The sequence below is a fragment of the Curcuma longa genome, chromosome 10 (assembly GCF_044706935.1).
Source record: "Curcuma longa cultivar G26 ecotype Majalengka, Jawa Barat chromosome 10, ITB_CL_G26_1.1, whole genome shotgun sequence".
Lineage (NCBI taxonomy): Eukaryota > Viridiplantae > Streptophyta > Magnoliopsida > Zingiberales > Zingiberaceae > Curcuma > Curcuma longa.
In genome coordinates, this window is record NC_133870.1 from 1,227,694 (window position 1) to 1,242,271 (window position 14,578).

General features: G+C 44.5%; 1 protein-coding gene across 1 annotated transcript; it reads left to right on the forward strand.

Moving 5' to 3' along the window:
• The first annotated feature begins 4,258 nt into the window (after positions 1 to 4,258).
• On the forward strand, positions 4,259 to 14,336 carry LOC141836042 (uncharacterized). The gene is made up of 2 exons (XM_074723449.1): positions 4,259 to 4,441; positions 13,866 to 14,336. Exons 1-2 carry the CDS (start codon positions 4,259 to 4,261, stop codon positions 14,334 to 14,336), a joined length of 654 nt encoding a protein of 217 aa, XP_074579550.1.
• Positions 14,337 to 14,578: the final 242 nt, after the last annotated feature.

Here is a 14,578-nt window from a genome sequence, read left to right on the forward strand (position 1 = left end):
CGAGGCTTTCTCCTTGTTTGGAATTATTCAAATAAGGCTCACGAATGTAGCAACTCTTTCAAGAGTTGTCCAAGAGCGTTATGTCTAAATATTCAAGCCTTCGTTCTTTTATAATCATTTGTTTTCTAAAATTTTAGACTAGTTTGTATTCATCAGTCAACTAATAGAAATTGATTTGTGACTAATTCATTTGGATCATGACAAGTTCACTTGAATCTTGATCGATTCTTTTGTTGATTGTATCATCAGTTGATTGTTTTCTATCATTAATCGACAAATCTAAATCAATTTGACTATTTCCTTTGAATCACTACTTCTCTCTTGCCTAATTTATTAGTCAATTAAATTTATCCATGATCTATCTTAACCAAATCTTCTGATCACTATTTCAACAATTGATAATATTGAAATTTTCAATCCTGTTCCGGCCAATTCGCCGTGGACGATTCATCTACCGGTTCAGAACTGCTGATGTACACGATCCTCGAAGAAAATCGTCGAGGAGATGAGGGGACCTAAAAAGCAATAAAGAAGAGGATTAGAATGGCGCCGGGGGACCCCCGGCAAACCACTCCCGACGCTCAAGTTAGCACAGAGAAAGAAGGAATAATAAAAATGAGAAAGAAATAGAAAGAGAGGAGGAGCCCCCCTTTCTTCATACCTGCGGGGCTTATATAGTATCAGGCGGAGTGTCATCTATAGAGATCGGCGCGTGTGATTGGCTATTGATGCGCTATTAATGTGGTAAGGATAATCTTTGAGGGTTTTCGAATATCCAATGGTTCAGATTTGCCGATCTTCATCCGACGGTCTTGTGCATTAATGTACAGGATTTTAGGGGGCCAAGTTAGGGGACTTGGTCGTCATCCTTATCCTTTTGGATGGGTGATAACTAGCCGGATCAGAAGCCTCCCCTCCAAGTCTAGTCGAAGGAGGCGTAGTCCGACAGACTGGACTATGTATAATGATCTAATCGTCTCGCTTACCATATTGGTGCTGAGCTGTTGAGATGAGGTGCCGAACTTGAGGTGGTCGAGACGAGATGGCCGGTATGAGTGGTTGAAAGATTTAGATGAGGGATGAGTTGACAGAATGACAGAGTAAGGCCGAGACCAAATGCGATCGAGGCCGAGTAAAGTAGCGTGGCCGAGTGGGGCCGATGTTGAGACCGAGGTTGAGGCCGAGACCGAGGTGAGGCCGAGGCTGAGACCGAGGTCGAGGTCGGGTGAGGCCGAAGTTGAGTGAAGTGAGGTCGAGGTCGAGATCTAGGTCGAGGTCGAGGTCGAGGTCGAGGCCAAGTGAGGCCGAAGTTGAGTAAAGCGAGGCCAAGGCCGACATTGAGACCAAGGTCGAGGCCGAGGTCGAGTCCGGGTGAGGCCGAGGTCGAGGCCGGGTGAGGCCGAGGTCGAGACCGAGGCCGGGTGAGGCCGAGGTTGAGACCGAGGCCGAGGTCGAGACCGAGGCCAAGGCCGAGATCGAGGTCGAGACCGGGTGGGCCGAAGTTGAGTAAAATGAGACCGAGGCCGAGATCGGGGTCGAGGCCGAGGTTGAGACTGAAGTCGAGGTCGGGTGAGGCCGAGGCCGAGGCCGAGGTCGAGGCTAGGTGAGGCTGAGGCCGAGGTCGAGACCGGGTGAGGCCGAAGTTGAGTAAAGTGAGACCGAGGCCGAGATCGGGGTCGAGGCCGAGGTTGAGACTGAGTCGAGGCCGGGTGAGGCCGAGTGAGGCCGAGGCCGAGGTCGAGGTCAAAACCGAGTAAAGTGAGCGGCCGAGTGAGGTCGAAGCCGAGTAAGATTGAGGCCAAGCGAGATCAAGGCCGAGTAAGGCCGAAGCTAAGTAAGGCCGAGGCCAAGGCCAAGATTGAGGCTGAGTGAAGCCAAAGTTGAGTGAGGCCTAGGCCAAGTCAGGTTGAGGCCAAGTAAGGCCAAGGCCGAGGTCGAGGCCGAGGTTGAGTCAGACTGAGGCCAAGTAAAACCGAGGCCGAGACTGAGTAAGGTGAGGCCGAGGCCGAGACCAAGGTCGAGGCTGAGTAAGGTGAGTCCGAGGCCGAGACCGAGGTCGAGGTCAGGTGAGGCCGAAGTTGAGAAAAGTAAGGCTGAGGCCGAGATCAGGGTCAAGGCCGAGGTCGAGACCGAGGTTAAGACCAAGAGGTTGAGTGGTCGAGTAATCGAGAAACTAGGCTGTTGAGCTGACAAAGCTACCGAGCTGACTGAGCTAACAGAGCTGCTGAACTGACTGAGCTGCTACGACTGGGCTGTCATGAGGTAATGTCGTCGAGCGCGGAGCTCGGAGGTCCGACCTATCGCAAGGCAATGTCATCGAGCACGGAGCTCGGAGGTCCAGCCTATCGTAAGGCGATGTCATCGAGTGCGGAGCTCGGAGGTTCGGCCTGTTGTAAGCCTAAGTCATCAAGCGCGGAGCTCGGAGTTCCGGCCTGTCGTAAGGCACCGTTAGCGAGCGCGGAGCTCGGAGGCAAGTCTGTCGTAAGGCTAAATCATCGAGCACGGAGCTCGAAGTTCCAGCTTGTCGTAAGGCACTGTTGGGGAGCGCGGAGTGATGCGATGTGTTTTGCATGGGAATTTTATTATTATTATTTACATTATTCCCTTATTAAATGTGTCACTTACACCCATCAAAATTAATTATTTATTTATTTACCAAACTTCTTTATTATCGTCCTAAGCAGTATAGAGAGGTCCGGATCGTTTCTCTCTCGGACTCAATGACAGGATGTTTATTCTAGACCGTTGATGTGGGGTTCCTATTTATTGACTTATTCATTCCTATCTATAACTCCGTTTATTCAAGAATCAAATCCTATTTCACATACAACACAACATTATAAACGTTAGAACATGTTCATTATTCAATTCATGGCCATCACTCAATCAATCATTAAACATACAATTATTCAACCACTTATTTTATTTACACTAATGGTTAACTTATTACACGAATTTTATTCATACAAACTCAACATACAACCTACATCTTCATATCATTTAGCATACAACATACATACATAATACATACAACAAAGTCAACACACAATTGTCATTGATACAACATATACACCCATACCACATTCACTCCTTACCAATCCCAAGCTTATGCCTCCTATAATCCAACATAATCAACACTATCTTATTTAATTACATAGCATCCCAACCAATTCATGAATTATTGAAGCTATACAACAACACAACAATACATTCTTGTATCAACGAAACCATTTTATTCCAACTTCATATACCATGGTTATCTCATGCTCATAATTTCAACCGTAGGCTACAGCATGTCCCAAAAGCTCAACAACAAGAATTGCATATCAGAACAAGTTATAATTCAATCACAACTGCTAAACATGAAATATCACAACCTAAACCATTCAATACATTCTATTATCAATCCAAGTTCCAAATCATAATCCATATGAACTTCATAACAGGTAAAGAATAGAGCAATCCAATTTAGAAATTTCGATTCATCCATGCCAACAGAGCATATCTACAACAAGTACCCATAACGACAATTCCATTCATGTGTAAATGAATCAACAATTAAAGCATTATCAACCGACTACACTATATGCTATCTACTTGCAACATTCAGTACATTAACAATCAATCTCACAGAGAACACATCAACATCTCATCTATTTCAAAACCAATCAACACAAACATGTCATTTCACCCAAACTGAAAACAACAACAAGAGCATAAAGAATGGGGGTTTTGATTAATTCAGCAGCTAACAAACTACCAAAAGGAAGCAAACAAGCTAGGTTAAAACTAGGGTTAGGGTTAGAATTGCCTTCCCTTTCGGTTTGGAATAGAGGACAAGGGAAGATGAGGGAAAACGGGGGACATGGATAGAGAGTTCCAATCGGCACAGAACAACATCATTGACGCCACAATGAACGACTTCTACCAACGTGAACGGAAGAACGCTGCCAGATGATGGCCAATCACGAACGAGCTCAAGTCGGAGAGAATCACAGATTCAGCCTATGCTCAGCTCTCCCTTTGCTATAAATCACCGCCAAAGTTAGAACACAAACATAAACCTTACCTCGTGTTCTCGGTGGAGGATACGGTTGGAATTCGGCCCGGTGTCCCGTGCCAGACCCCAGTGAATGCGGATGGACAGTGAGCTCCGCCAGAGCAAACCACTCACGACGGCGCGTCGCTGCTGTGCGGATAGCCATCGGCCACCAATCGCCGGAGCTGAACCACTTCTACGGCGACCGATCCGCGACCGATGGGGATGAAGAAGAACTTCGCCAGAGCAAATCGCTTCTACGGCGGAGTCTCCTGCGGTGGTGTCAGCGGTCATCGAACTTCGTGGATGCCGTCCACAGCTCTGTGGCTGATCGGAGAAGGAGATGGAGGCGGTGGAGCGCGCGAGGAGCTCGAAATCGCGGTTGATCGGGGAAGGAGAACAGTAATGGCGTCGCGATAGGGAAACACTGTAGCTTCCCAATCGCGATCGAGCTCAACTGCCAAAAACCCTAGCGCCGTGGTTTTATTCTGTTGCCGCTGAACCGAACTGGCAATTGGACCGATGCAAATTGAAATGAACCAAATTCAGCAAGTGGGTCGGGCCGAATTTGTTTGGGCTTGAACAGTGGGCTGGGCTGATATGGATTGGACTGAATTTTGGATTTGAGCTTGGGTTGTATTGATTAAGCTGGTTGAATCCATTTGATCTGATTGAGCCAATTTGAATTCCAATTCGAATCATATTTGAACCCAAGCTTGATTTCCTGCAAATTAATCTCCAAAATTTGTTATCTTCATCCTAATTTCCTGCCGAATAAATTACCACAAAATTAATTTCCATAAATACCTCAAAATGATAAGAAAAAATAGAATGAAGACAAACATTAACCCAAGAAACAAAATAAGCTAAAAGCCCAATTTACGATATGGAATATAATTAAAATTAGCCCGATATGATCCTAATTTACCCGATCAAATAGGCAGTTATCACGGAGCTTAGAGGGTCATCGAGCGCGGAGCTCGGAAGGTCAACGAGCGCGGAGCTCGGAAGGTCATCGAGCGCGGAGCTCGGAAGGTCATCGAGCGCGGAGCTCGGAAGGTCATCGAGCGCGGAGCTCGGAAGGTCATCGAGCACGGGGCTCGGAAGGTCATCGAGTGCTGAGCTCGGAAGGTCATCGAGCGCGGAACTCAGAAGTTCATTGAGCACGGAGCTCAGAAGGTCATTGAGCAAGGGGCTCAGAAGGTCATCGAGCGCTGAGCTCGGAAGGTCATCGAGCGCGGAACTTGGAAGGTCATCAAGCGCGGAGCTCGGAAGGTCATCGAGCGCGGAGCTCGGAAGTTCATCGAGCGCAGAGCTCGGAAGTTCATCGAGCGCGGAGCTCGGAAGGTCATCGAGCACGGAGCTCGGAAGGTCATCGAGCGCGGAGCTCGGAGGGTCATCGAGCGCGGAGCTCGGAAGGTCATCGAGCGAGCTCGGAAAGTCATCGAGCGCGGAGCTCGGAAGGTCATCGAGCGCGGAGCTCGGAAGGTCATCGAGCGCGGAGCTCGGAAAGTCATCGAGCACGGAGCTCGGAAGGTCATCGAGCGCGGAGTTCGGAAGGTCATCGAGCGCGGAGCTCGGAAGGTCATCGAGCGCGGAGCTCAGAAATTCATCGAGCGCGGAGCTCGGAAGGTCATCGAGCGCGGAGCTCGGAAGGTCATCGAGCGCGGAGCTCGGAAGTTCATCGAGCTCGGAAGTTCATCGAGTGCGGAGTGATGATTTAGGGTTTTATGCATTTTTAATGATTCAATTTTGGGCTTTTACATTTAAATAAATTATAAAATGGATCAGTTTGACTTTAATTGTCCTATATTGCTTAAATTGAGGTTTGATTCTGATTTTCATGATTTTATGGTAATTTTTGGCATTAATTTGATTTTTATTGATTTTTAGGGTTAAATCGGACCCGACTTGAGCTAAACCGTGGTCAACTCAAGTCAAATTGCCAAACCAATCAAGCCAACATGGAGGACATGACTCAGATCGAGCCTGATCAAAATTTCAGAATTTTTCAAGAACCCTAGACTGCCCTAGAGCCTAATCAAATTTCGGCCGTTGGATTTAAAATCAAAGGTCCAGATCAAGTGATTAATCAGCCGTATATAAACTTGATCTTAATCGATGAACAGTGAGCCGCCCCCCGACACTGTTCATCGTCCCGGGAAGCCTATTCTGCTCGCGACGTACGCGTAGGGGAGCTCCCATCCACCCAATCCGATTCCGTTCGACTCCTTGACCTCTGAAGAAGCTGAAGCCGGTTGATTGGGCATTTTCCGGCAGCCGGAGGAGACGCGACGGCGAGGGTTTCACCGGCGGGTTCCATCTTGTTTTCTTCGTTTTCCGGCCATCCACAGCACGAGCAGACGCCGCGATTCCTTCGAGGGGTTCTCCTAGGATCGTGGAGCCTCCCTATATCATCAGAAATCTGATCGGAGCAAGAGGAAGACAGGAATTCGGTTTTTGCCAGCTGAAAGGTTCGACCCGAGCTCTGTTTTCGCGACAGAGAGGTTTCTCGGGCTATTCTGAGTTCGGGCGTGCGAACAAACCACCCAAAGACCGAGTTGAAGCTTCCAAAGGATCATTGAAGCTACAATTGTGGATTCAACGGCTTGATTGACAACCAAGTTGAGAAAAATCGATGGAAAAGGGATGAATGGATGTTTAGTTTACAGTTTCTGCATTTTTTCCTGTTTCTGCAATTCTTGTTTCTGCAATTTCCGAATTTGAAGCTTCTTAATCTCTAGCAACCTTGTTGAATTAGTTATTCAGTTCGTGTTAGCTGTTGGTGTTTGGATTCAAATTTACTTAGGATTTCCTTAGCTTAGTTGAGCTTTTCTTTCAAATTCTTGTCTGATTTCAGTTTTCTTCATACTGTTTCGTGCCATTGGGTTTAAGGTTTTGTTAGTTGATTAGCTGTAGGAATCTGAGTTTGTGAAGCTTGTTACATTTGGTTAGTTAGAATTAGTGTATACGGTTGAATTTGGTTCTTCTTCAATTTATAAGTTAGGGTTTTGCAATTCTGGGATTCATGCTTGCTAAGAATAGGTTTAGTTATTCAAGTCACCTTGGTCGCGGAAGCTTATACTTTAACATCTTAAGCAAGCATCTCCAAGGAGGTGTGGACCCGAGATAATTGGGTATAAGTTGAAGTGCCCGAAGGTGTTTGAATAGCCCACAGAAGATTCACCACTCTTTGTAAAAGAGACGTATACCCTATGGCCGCTTGTTTGGATTATTACTGAAAGTCTTTGGCCAAAGCAACACGTATTCTTGAACACGTGTACGAGTAACTCGAATTCGTAGAACAAGGAAGCAAGCTTGGGCTAGGTGTGACGTAGTCATCCTAGTGGGGACTAACACACACAGATCATATCCTGAACCAAACGGGTATAAGATGGTGAAAGGAACGAGACATGTTTCATTAAAACTGCTGAAGGGTTTAGAATTTGTTCTGAAATCAGTTGTTGATTTTCCGGTCAATTGAGGATCATGATGTACTACTAGGTACCACTCATGATCGATCCAAAATTAAGGGTTAATTACGGACGACCAACATAACCGAAAACCTATTGGGTCACACGCATTACAAGTTTTGAAAGGACTTAAAACGAGTTTAAGAATTAGATTCTCAGAACAAAAGAAATCTAGTTATACCGGACAAAGGCAAATGATGGATTTCATTTTTTGAAGACGGATTAAATAAACGAAATGATCTAGTTGTCGAACCAGATAAATCGATTTTGAATCAAATATTGAACCAACTTGATTTGGTTCGTGTTGGAAGGCATTTTGGCAAAACGGAAGGCATGACGGGCTTCGTCTTGAGAAGACGAAACAAACAAAACTTATTTTGATCAAATCGGAGTTGATTTGGTTACTCAATTAATCGTTTTGGTTGTGAACCAAAATTGAACCAAACCACAATTGATTCAAGTTGAACCAAACCGGGTGAACCCTTAAACATTGAATAAACCCTAAACATGGTTCAAAGCTTCAGTCGATTCATCCCCTTCCTCAATCACGCATCTGCGCGATGGCTTCTCCAACCCGACGCCAACAGCAAAAGAGGAAGGAGATCTTCGTGATTGAAGGATCTCGGACAAAGGAAGAGGTAAATATTCTCCTCCAGCCCTCAAGCACGCGAACAAGGAAGAAGTTCCTTGATTGATTGTTGTTGGTGCGAGAAAGGGAAAGGATTTGATCCTCTTCCAAACCTGCTGGTGAGCAATAGGAAAGAAAGGGCTGGCTGCTGGTACAAGGATTGGGTTTCGATTCTATATAAGGGAGAGATGCAGGCTGCAAGAAAGGTATCTAGCTCCTTTTCCTCTCCTAATTTTGTTCCGTGATCTGGTGTCCCTTTTGCCCGATCTCGCCACCGCAACCCCCTTTGCTTTGCCGCCACCTTCCTCCTCTGTTTCCACCCTGATCATGTTGAAAGGAAAGGATTGTTGTGCTTTGTTCGGCCACTGGAAACATCCCTGCTAGTGGAGATCTTTGTTTTTCTTGGTGGAGCTGCTACCGGAAAGTTGCACATCACCTGCCAAGGGATTTTGGAGAAGCCCCTGATTACTCTTGCTGCCGAGAGCCCTCTGTTGCTTGGGGACAGAAGCTACTGCCTTGTTGCCTTTGAGAAGATCTCTGGATTTGGTTTACCGACGATCGTTAGAAAACCCCGAAAATGAAAGCAACGTGTGTTGTTGCGTGTTTCTGATATTAGGGTATTCTTCTGTATCGACCGTTGTTGATTGACGACTAGTACCACGACCAGTAACACGACTCGTGCTTGAGAAGCCGTCCAGACCAAACTTGGCGTGGATCACCGATAGAGCAATCTGATTAGTACATGTCATTTTTGCTGAGCGTCATACGTCAGGTATACCTAGAATAATTGTTATTCAAAAATTTTATTTTTCTGCTATTACACAAATTGTGTTGTATCTTGCATGCGTGCGTTGTGAGTGCTGTAATAACTTAGTTTATTATCTATTTTTGCTTCCGCTGTGTATGTTTTTGAAACGCACAAATACGCGCAACGCACCTAGCCGATCCCAACATCTTACACCCCCACGGTCGAGGTTTAAATAATGGAAATGAAGGTCAAGCTAAAGACCTTAAACAAGCGCTTCTTGGGAGGCAACCCAAGTTTTCTTTTTTGTTTTTATTTTGGTTTCTTTCTTTATTTTCTTTTATACTTTATTTAGTTTTCTAACCCACAAACTCTCTACTTACTTTCTTGTTATATCTTCTTTTGAAGGTTTCATGGATATGGAGATGTGTGCTTACCTTGAGGAGAGGGAATAAATAACTGAAGGCCCTGAACATCTTTTGAGCTTCATCTGGTAATTCTCTCCAATAATCTCTCTTCTCCATTAATATTTTTGTTTTCATTAAGACATAGAAAAATGTAAATCTGGGGGGTGTGCATATTTTAGGTTCTTAGTTAGATTTCTTATAGTTTTTTCATGCATAATAAATTTTTTCAACTAGTAGCATCACTTATCATATCATTGATGGTTTGTTTTCCTATAAAAATGCTAGTGCATATTTCCTAGGTGATAGTTTTGATGCTTATGGCTAGTATTCTAAGTATTATATCTTTTTCTATCTACCATAACAGGAAGTGAGCTAGTATACCTTGAGAGAGTTGAAACATTACCTAGTCTAAAGTTCTTTTTACACTTTTTGTCTAATATAGGAGGTGGATGAATTTTGAAATTAGTCATGATTCATGAGATCGGACTAGTACTAGTGTTTCTAAGGTGACCTCTCAACTACATTTTGGTTATTGGATAAATTCGGATCATAGAAGCTCATTTGGAATCAAAATCTCAAAAATAATAATTTTGCAATGATTGCAAATCCTTCTTATATTCACAATGAAAAAAAAGGATAAAAAATAGTGTCATGGATGGAAATTGACTAGATACCCCTTTGAGACCGATAAAGGTTACTGGGGAAATATCTATCATGTTTCTCTTGATACCGAGTATTCTTTTGAGACCTTGTGTAGACTGGTGCAAAGCACCCTTTGAGAGGAATGACCCTAGCTAGTAGCAGGTAAGTGTCTAAGGCCGAAAATATTTAGGAACACGGTAGCATGACGACTTGACTTTAAGTACGATTTTAATACCAATTGGATTATGGTCACTTTTTGCACTAAGCACGGAGAACTTAATCTTAGGCCTTATCTTAATAATTTTGAGTATCATCCTCACCATTGTTATGGTTTGATAGGATTGGATTGATGTGCTATGAATTATGATGTTGCTATGTATTTTTACTTGAATCTAGAGGCATGTTTTACTTGAGGACAAGTAAAAGTTTAAGTTTGGGGTGTGATGAGCGTAGGTTATATATGATTTCTAACCATGTTTAACACTTATCTACTTGTAATTCATTGCATATGATCTACTTTATCACACCTTATTTCTTTATTATTACATGTTTCTACTCCTTTTGCTCGGAGATTTGCTCTTTGATGTTTTTGATTGACAGGATGTGATTCAAAGCTAAAATGATGCATATTTGATGGTGGAGCACGAAGTGAAGAAAAGAGACTCGCACTGGCCATGCTCGTCATCACAGGCAAGTCTCTTACGTAGCAAACATGAAGAAATGGAGAAGAAAAGGAACAACAAAGCAAAACCCGACTATGTTTTCTATCTGGACAGTTTTACAGACTTAAAGTAAAATAGACATAACATTCAGTTCAGATAGACCCACGGGCCGTGCCACCTATCAAAATGAAGATAACTTCAAGATCTACAACTTTGCTTCAAGGTGTATAGAATGCTTCCTTATCTAGGCCATGCTAAATAGCACGGTCGTGCCTTCTAATCATGGCCACGCTGCGGGCTCGGCCTAAACTATAGATCAAACTTTGAACCATCATAATTTTTGGCTCAGATGGAGTTACGGGCCGACCCACCCACCAAATTGAAGATAATTTAATGCTCTACAATTCTAGTTCAGAGTCCAATTAAATAAAGCTGAGTTTATTGGGCAAAAAATTCATTGAGGCGGAGCCCTATAAATCAGGAAAAATTTAGGAAGTTTTGGACCAGTTTTTCGGCTGACCATGTCGTAACTAGAGCCTATAAATACTTCTTTTTGCAACCCTTTTGAAGCAGTGGGGGGAGGATCTAGGGAAACCCCAAGATCTCTCTCTCTCTTTCTCTCTCTCTACCCAGTCCATAACTCTCAACCATTTCATTCCTTTTGGAGTTTAGATAATTAGCCTTGTGACATCACTATAGCTATCGACAGTCCCTGTGGATTCAATAGTTTTTATTACTTGACAACACCCGTATACTTGCGGGAGCTATCAACTTACACTCGAACTGCAATGAGATCTTCATAGACATTCATAGAACTATATGAAATTGTAGGATCGTTGGAACACGCTAGATGGGGGATGAATAGTGTGTTGTCGCTTTTTCAAACTCGTTCATTTTCTATCAAAGTACTAGCAGCGGAATATTAGAAAACATACACAGGGACACGCGGATTTTACTTGGTTCCTAACCCCCCAGAGTTAGTACATCCAAGGCCTATGTACGGGAGGCGTCCATCCACTAGTGGTCTCCTTTTCGAACCTTGTTCGGAGGCGGAGAAACCTGTCTTACAGTCCAAAATAAAGATAACAATGAAATAGAGAACTGAAAGTAAGATAAAAATAAAAACAAACACTCTTGCCTTTCTGGAAGTCCTGAGCGCCGCGCACTCCTCCTGGATCTTTTCCGATTGCAAACGTCTGACCCCGTTCACGTTCAGAAGCACCACTAGTTGAGAGGGATGGCTTGTCAATTCATTCTCTTGGATGTGCACGTTGCCCTCCTTTTATAGCCTGCTCGAGTCGACTTGGGCCAAATCTCCAGTCGACTCCACGTAAGCCCGATCCACTTTCTCTGCGGCTGACTTGGCCTTCAAGTCGACTTGAATCCCTACTCAAGTCGACTCAAAGCTGACGTGGCATATCTTGATGAACATTGCTTTCACGACTCTTATCTTGTGCTCAGGTCGACTTGAATACCAACTCAAGTCGACTCCATCCACTCAAGTCGACTTGACTCTATCTCGAGTCGACTTGAGTCACTTTGACTCAAGTTTGACCTGAGTTGACCCCGGACTTGGTTCAACTGCCTTTGTTTGCTTCACCTCTGCTTTCTCCATCTTGCTTCCAGCTCCTGGTTCTTGCAAGACAAGCATACAACCAAACAAAGAACCTAAACCTTACCTTGTGGGTCTAATTTCAGATTTCTACTGAAATCCTAGGTTAGTCTGACGCCTACTGTTCCATTCTGAGAACGCACCCTTACCCACTCCACTCGGGAGAATTTGTGCCAACCAAGTCCTCATAACTTGTTGGACTTTTGCTCGGCTTTGTCCTCAGCCTCCAGGATTTGTGCTGCGGCTCGGTCCTCTCTGACCAGTCCAGACTTCTACTGCGACTCGATCCTCCAGATCAACCCAGACTTTTGTTGCGACTCGGTCCTCCAGACCACCCCAGACTTCTGCTGCGACTCGGTCCTCCAAACCAGCCCAGACTTCACCTGGTGCTTCGACTCTACCAAGACTTCCGTCTGATCCTCCAAACCAGGACTTCCCTTTGCCTAGCCTACAACTAGGACTTTCCCTTGCCTGATCCTCCAAATCAAGACTTTCCTTTGCCTAGCTTCACTCACCAAGACTTCCCTTGCCCAATCATCCAGATCAGGACTTCGACTGCCTAGTCTAACCGACTAGGTCTTCTCGCTAGTCATCTAGTCTGACTAGACTTCACTCACTTTATCCAAACATCAAGTCCTGTTTGAATCAACCCCTTGGTCAAACTGACCAGACTTAGGTGTATTGTCAAACATCAAAACTCTAGGCAAGATCTTAGTGCTTCTTGCACCAACAGAAATCTCATGACAGGTCACTCCCAATGGGCTAGTTACCCTTAACCAACATCCATATGTTAATTCTCAACATCTCAATATTTTTAACTAGTGAGGATCGACTACTTGGCAAAACCAAAGAGTATAATATATGCTAGTCTCATAGAATTGATGATGTTCAATCTTATCAATTCATCGACTAGAAAATATTTTAATATATACATAATTGCACATGTAAAGATACCTACTAATTGTGATCCAATCATAATTTCTCTCATGATATGTATTGTATTGTGGACATCAATAATTAAGTTTAAGATCAAATCAAATACATAGAGAATGTATACTCAAATAGTGATTTTATTGATTCAATAAATAATACGATATCTAAGGCGATTGTCTTAAGACTCCTCTCAAATATAACACCTTCCAAGTCGATCGAGAACTCTTTATATAGGCAATCTTGAGAAGTAATTGAAACTCAAAACCTAAACTTCTTTTCTCCTCAAATTCTCATTTTAAGCCATTTTTGAGTCTAGTTTAAACTTGACTTTTTCAAGTTATTTCATTCTTGAAGATCCATTATTTATTACTCATCCATTTCTATGAGCCATCGGATCCACATGCTTTATTATCACATCTTGGCTTCTTCTTCTTAACCATAGGGATTGATGTTACTCAGAGTAATATCAAACCTCTATCTGAGTTTAACATCATAGGAGTTAGGTAATAATTTAGGAGGCGCTTGGTAGGCGGGTTTAGGAGAGGGGAATGGGAATGAAATCTATTTCATTCCCATTCTTAATGCTTGATAGACGGGAATGGAAATCAAAATAAGGATTTGATATCCTTGATTTCATATCCTACCCCTCCCCCGGTTATCACTAAACTCATTCCCATCGGGCGCAACTTTTTTTTCCCGTGGACAGCGGTACCCCGCGCCCTAATACCCGCCGTCGTGCCTAGCGCGGTGGCCGGGGCTGCCGTTCCCGTCGACGGCCGCCTTCTTGCCGACCAACTTCACCATCCTGGCGCAGCATGCGTGGTGCACGCTGACGCTCGGCCTCGGCACCAAGAAGTCCAAGGCGATCATCTTTGTGTTCGGGAGCGAGGCGATGCGGGCGGCGGTGGACCCGCAGTGGTCGCGCGTCCTACCACTCAGAGACGTCAACCGACGACTCATCCGCGGCCTCCCCGGATGCGAGATGTCGCGGTTCAAGTTCCGGAAGGGCTGCCTCACCTTCTACGTCTACGCCGTGCGCTGCCTCGGCGCCGCCGGGTTCGCCTGCGCAGACGACCTCCGAAGAATCCTCGAGGCCGTCGTCGCGCTCAATGACTTCTTGGACCACACCACCATGCTCGCCCTCCCCAGCCAGCGGAGCATCACCTTCCAGAATCCGACGGCGGTGGCGCACTGAGATCGAGATCCAAGATGAGTTTTTTTTTTGTAAAACTCGTTCCTTTTTTGTTTGCTCTCTATGAATTCTTCAATAGCTACCTCGATCCCAAATCCGGCGGTGGTGGCGCACTGAGATCGTGATCCAAGATGAGATTTGCATTTTCTTTTTGGGTAAAGATTGCTTCTTTTTTTCGTTTGCTGCCTTCGAACTCTTGGATGAATAAGACATCCTTCATTTGCTGTCTATGTAATTGTTCTAAA

Coding starts and splice junctions, on each gene's coding strand:
- LOC141836042 (XM_074723449.1), top strand. CDS start 4,259: ATGGGGATGAAGAAGAACTTCGCCAGAGCAAATCGCTTCTACGGCGGA. Junction 4,442..13,865: donor TTGATCGGGGAAGGAGAACA/GTAATGGCGTCG, acceptor CCCGCGCCCTAA/TACCCGCCGTCGTGCCTAGC.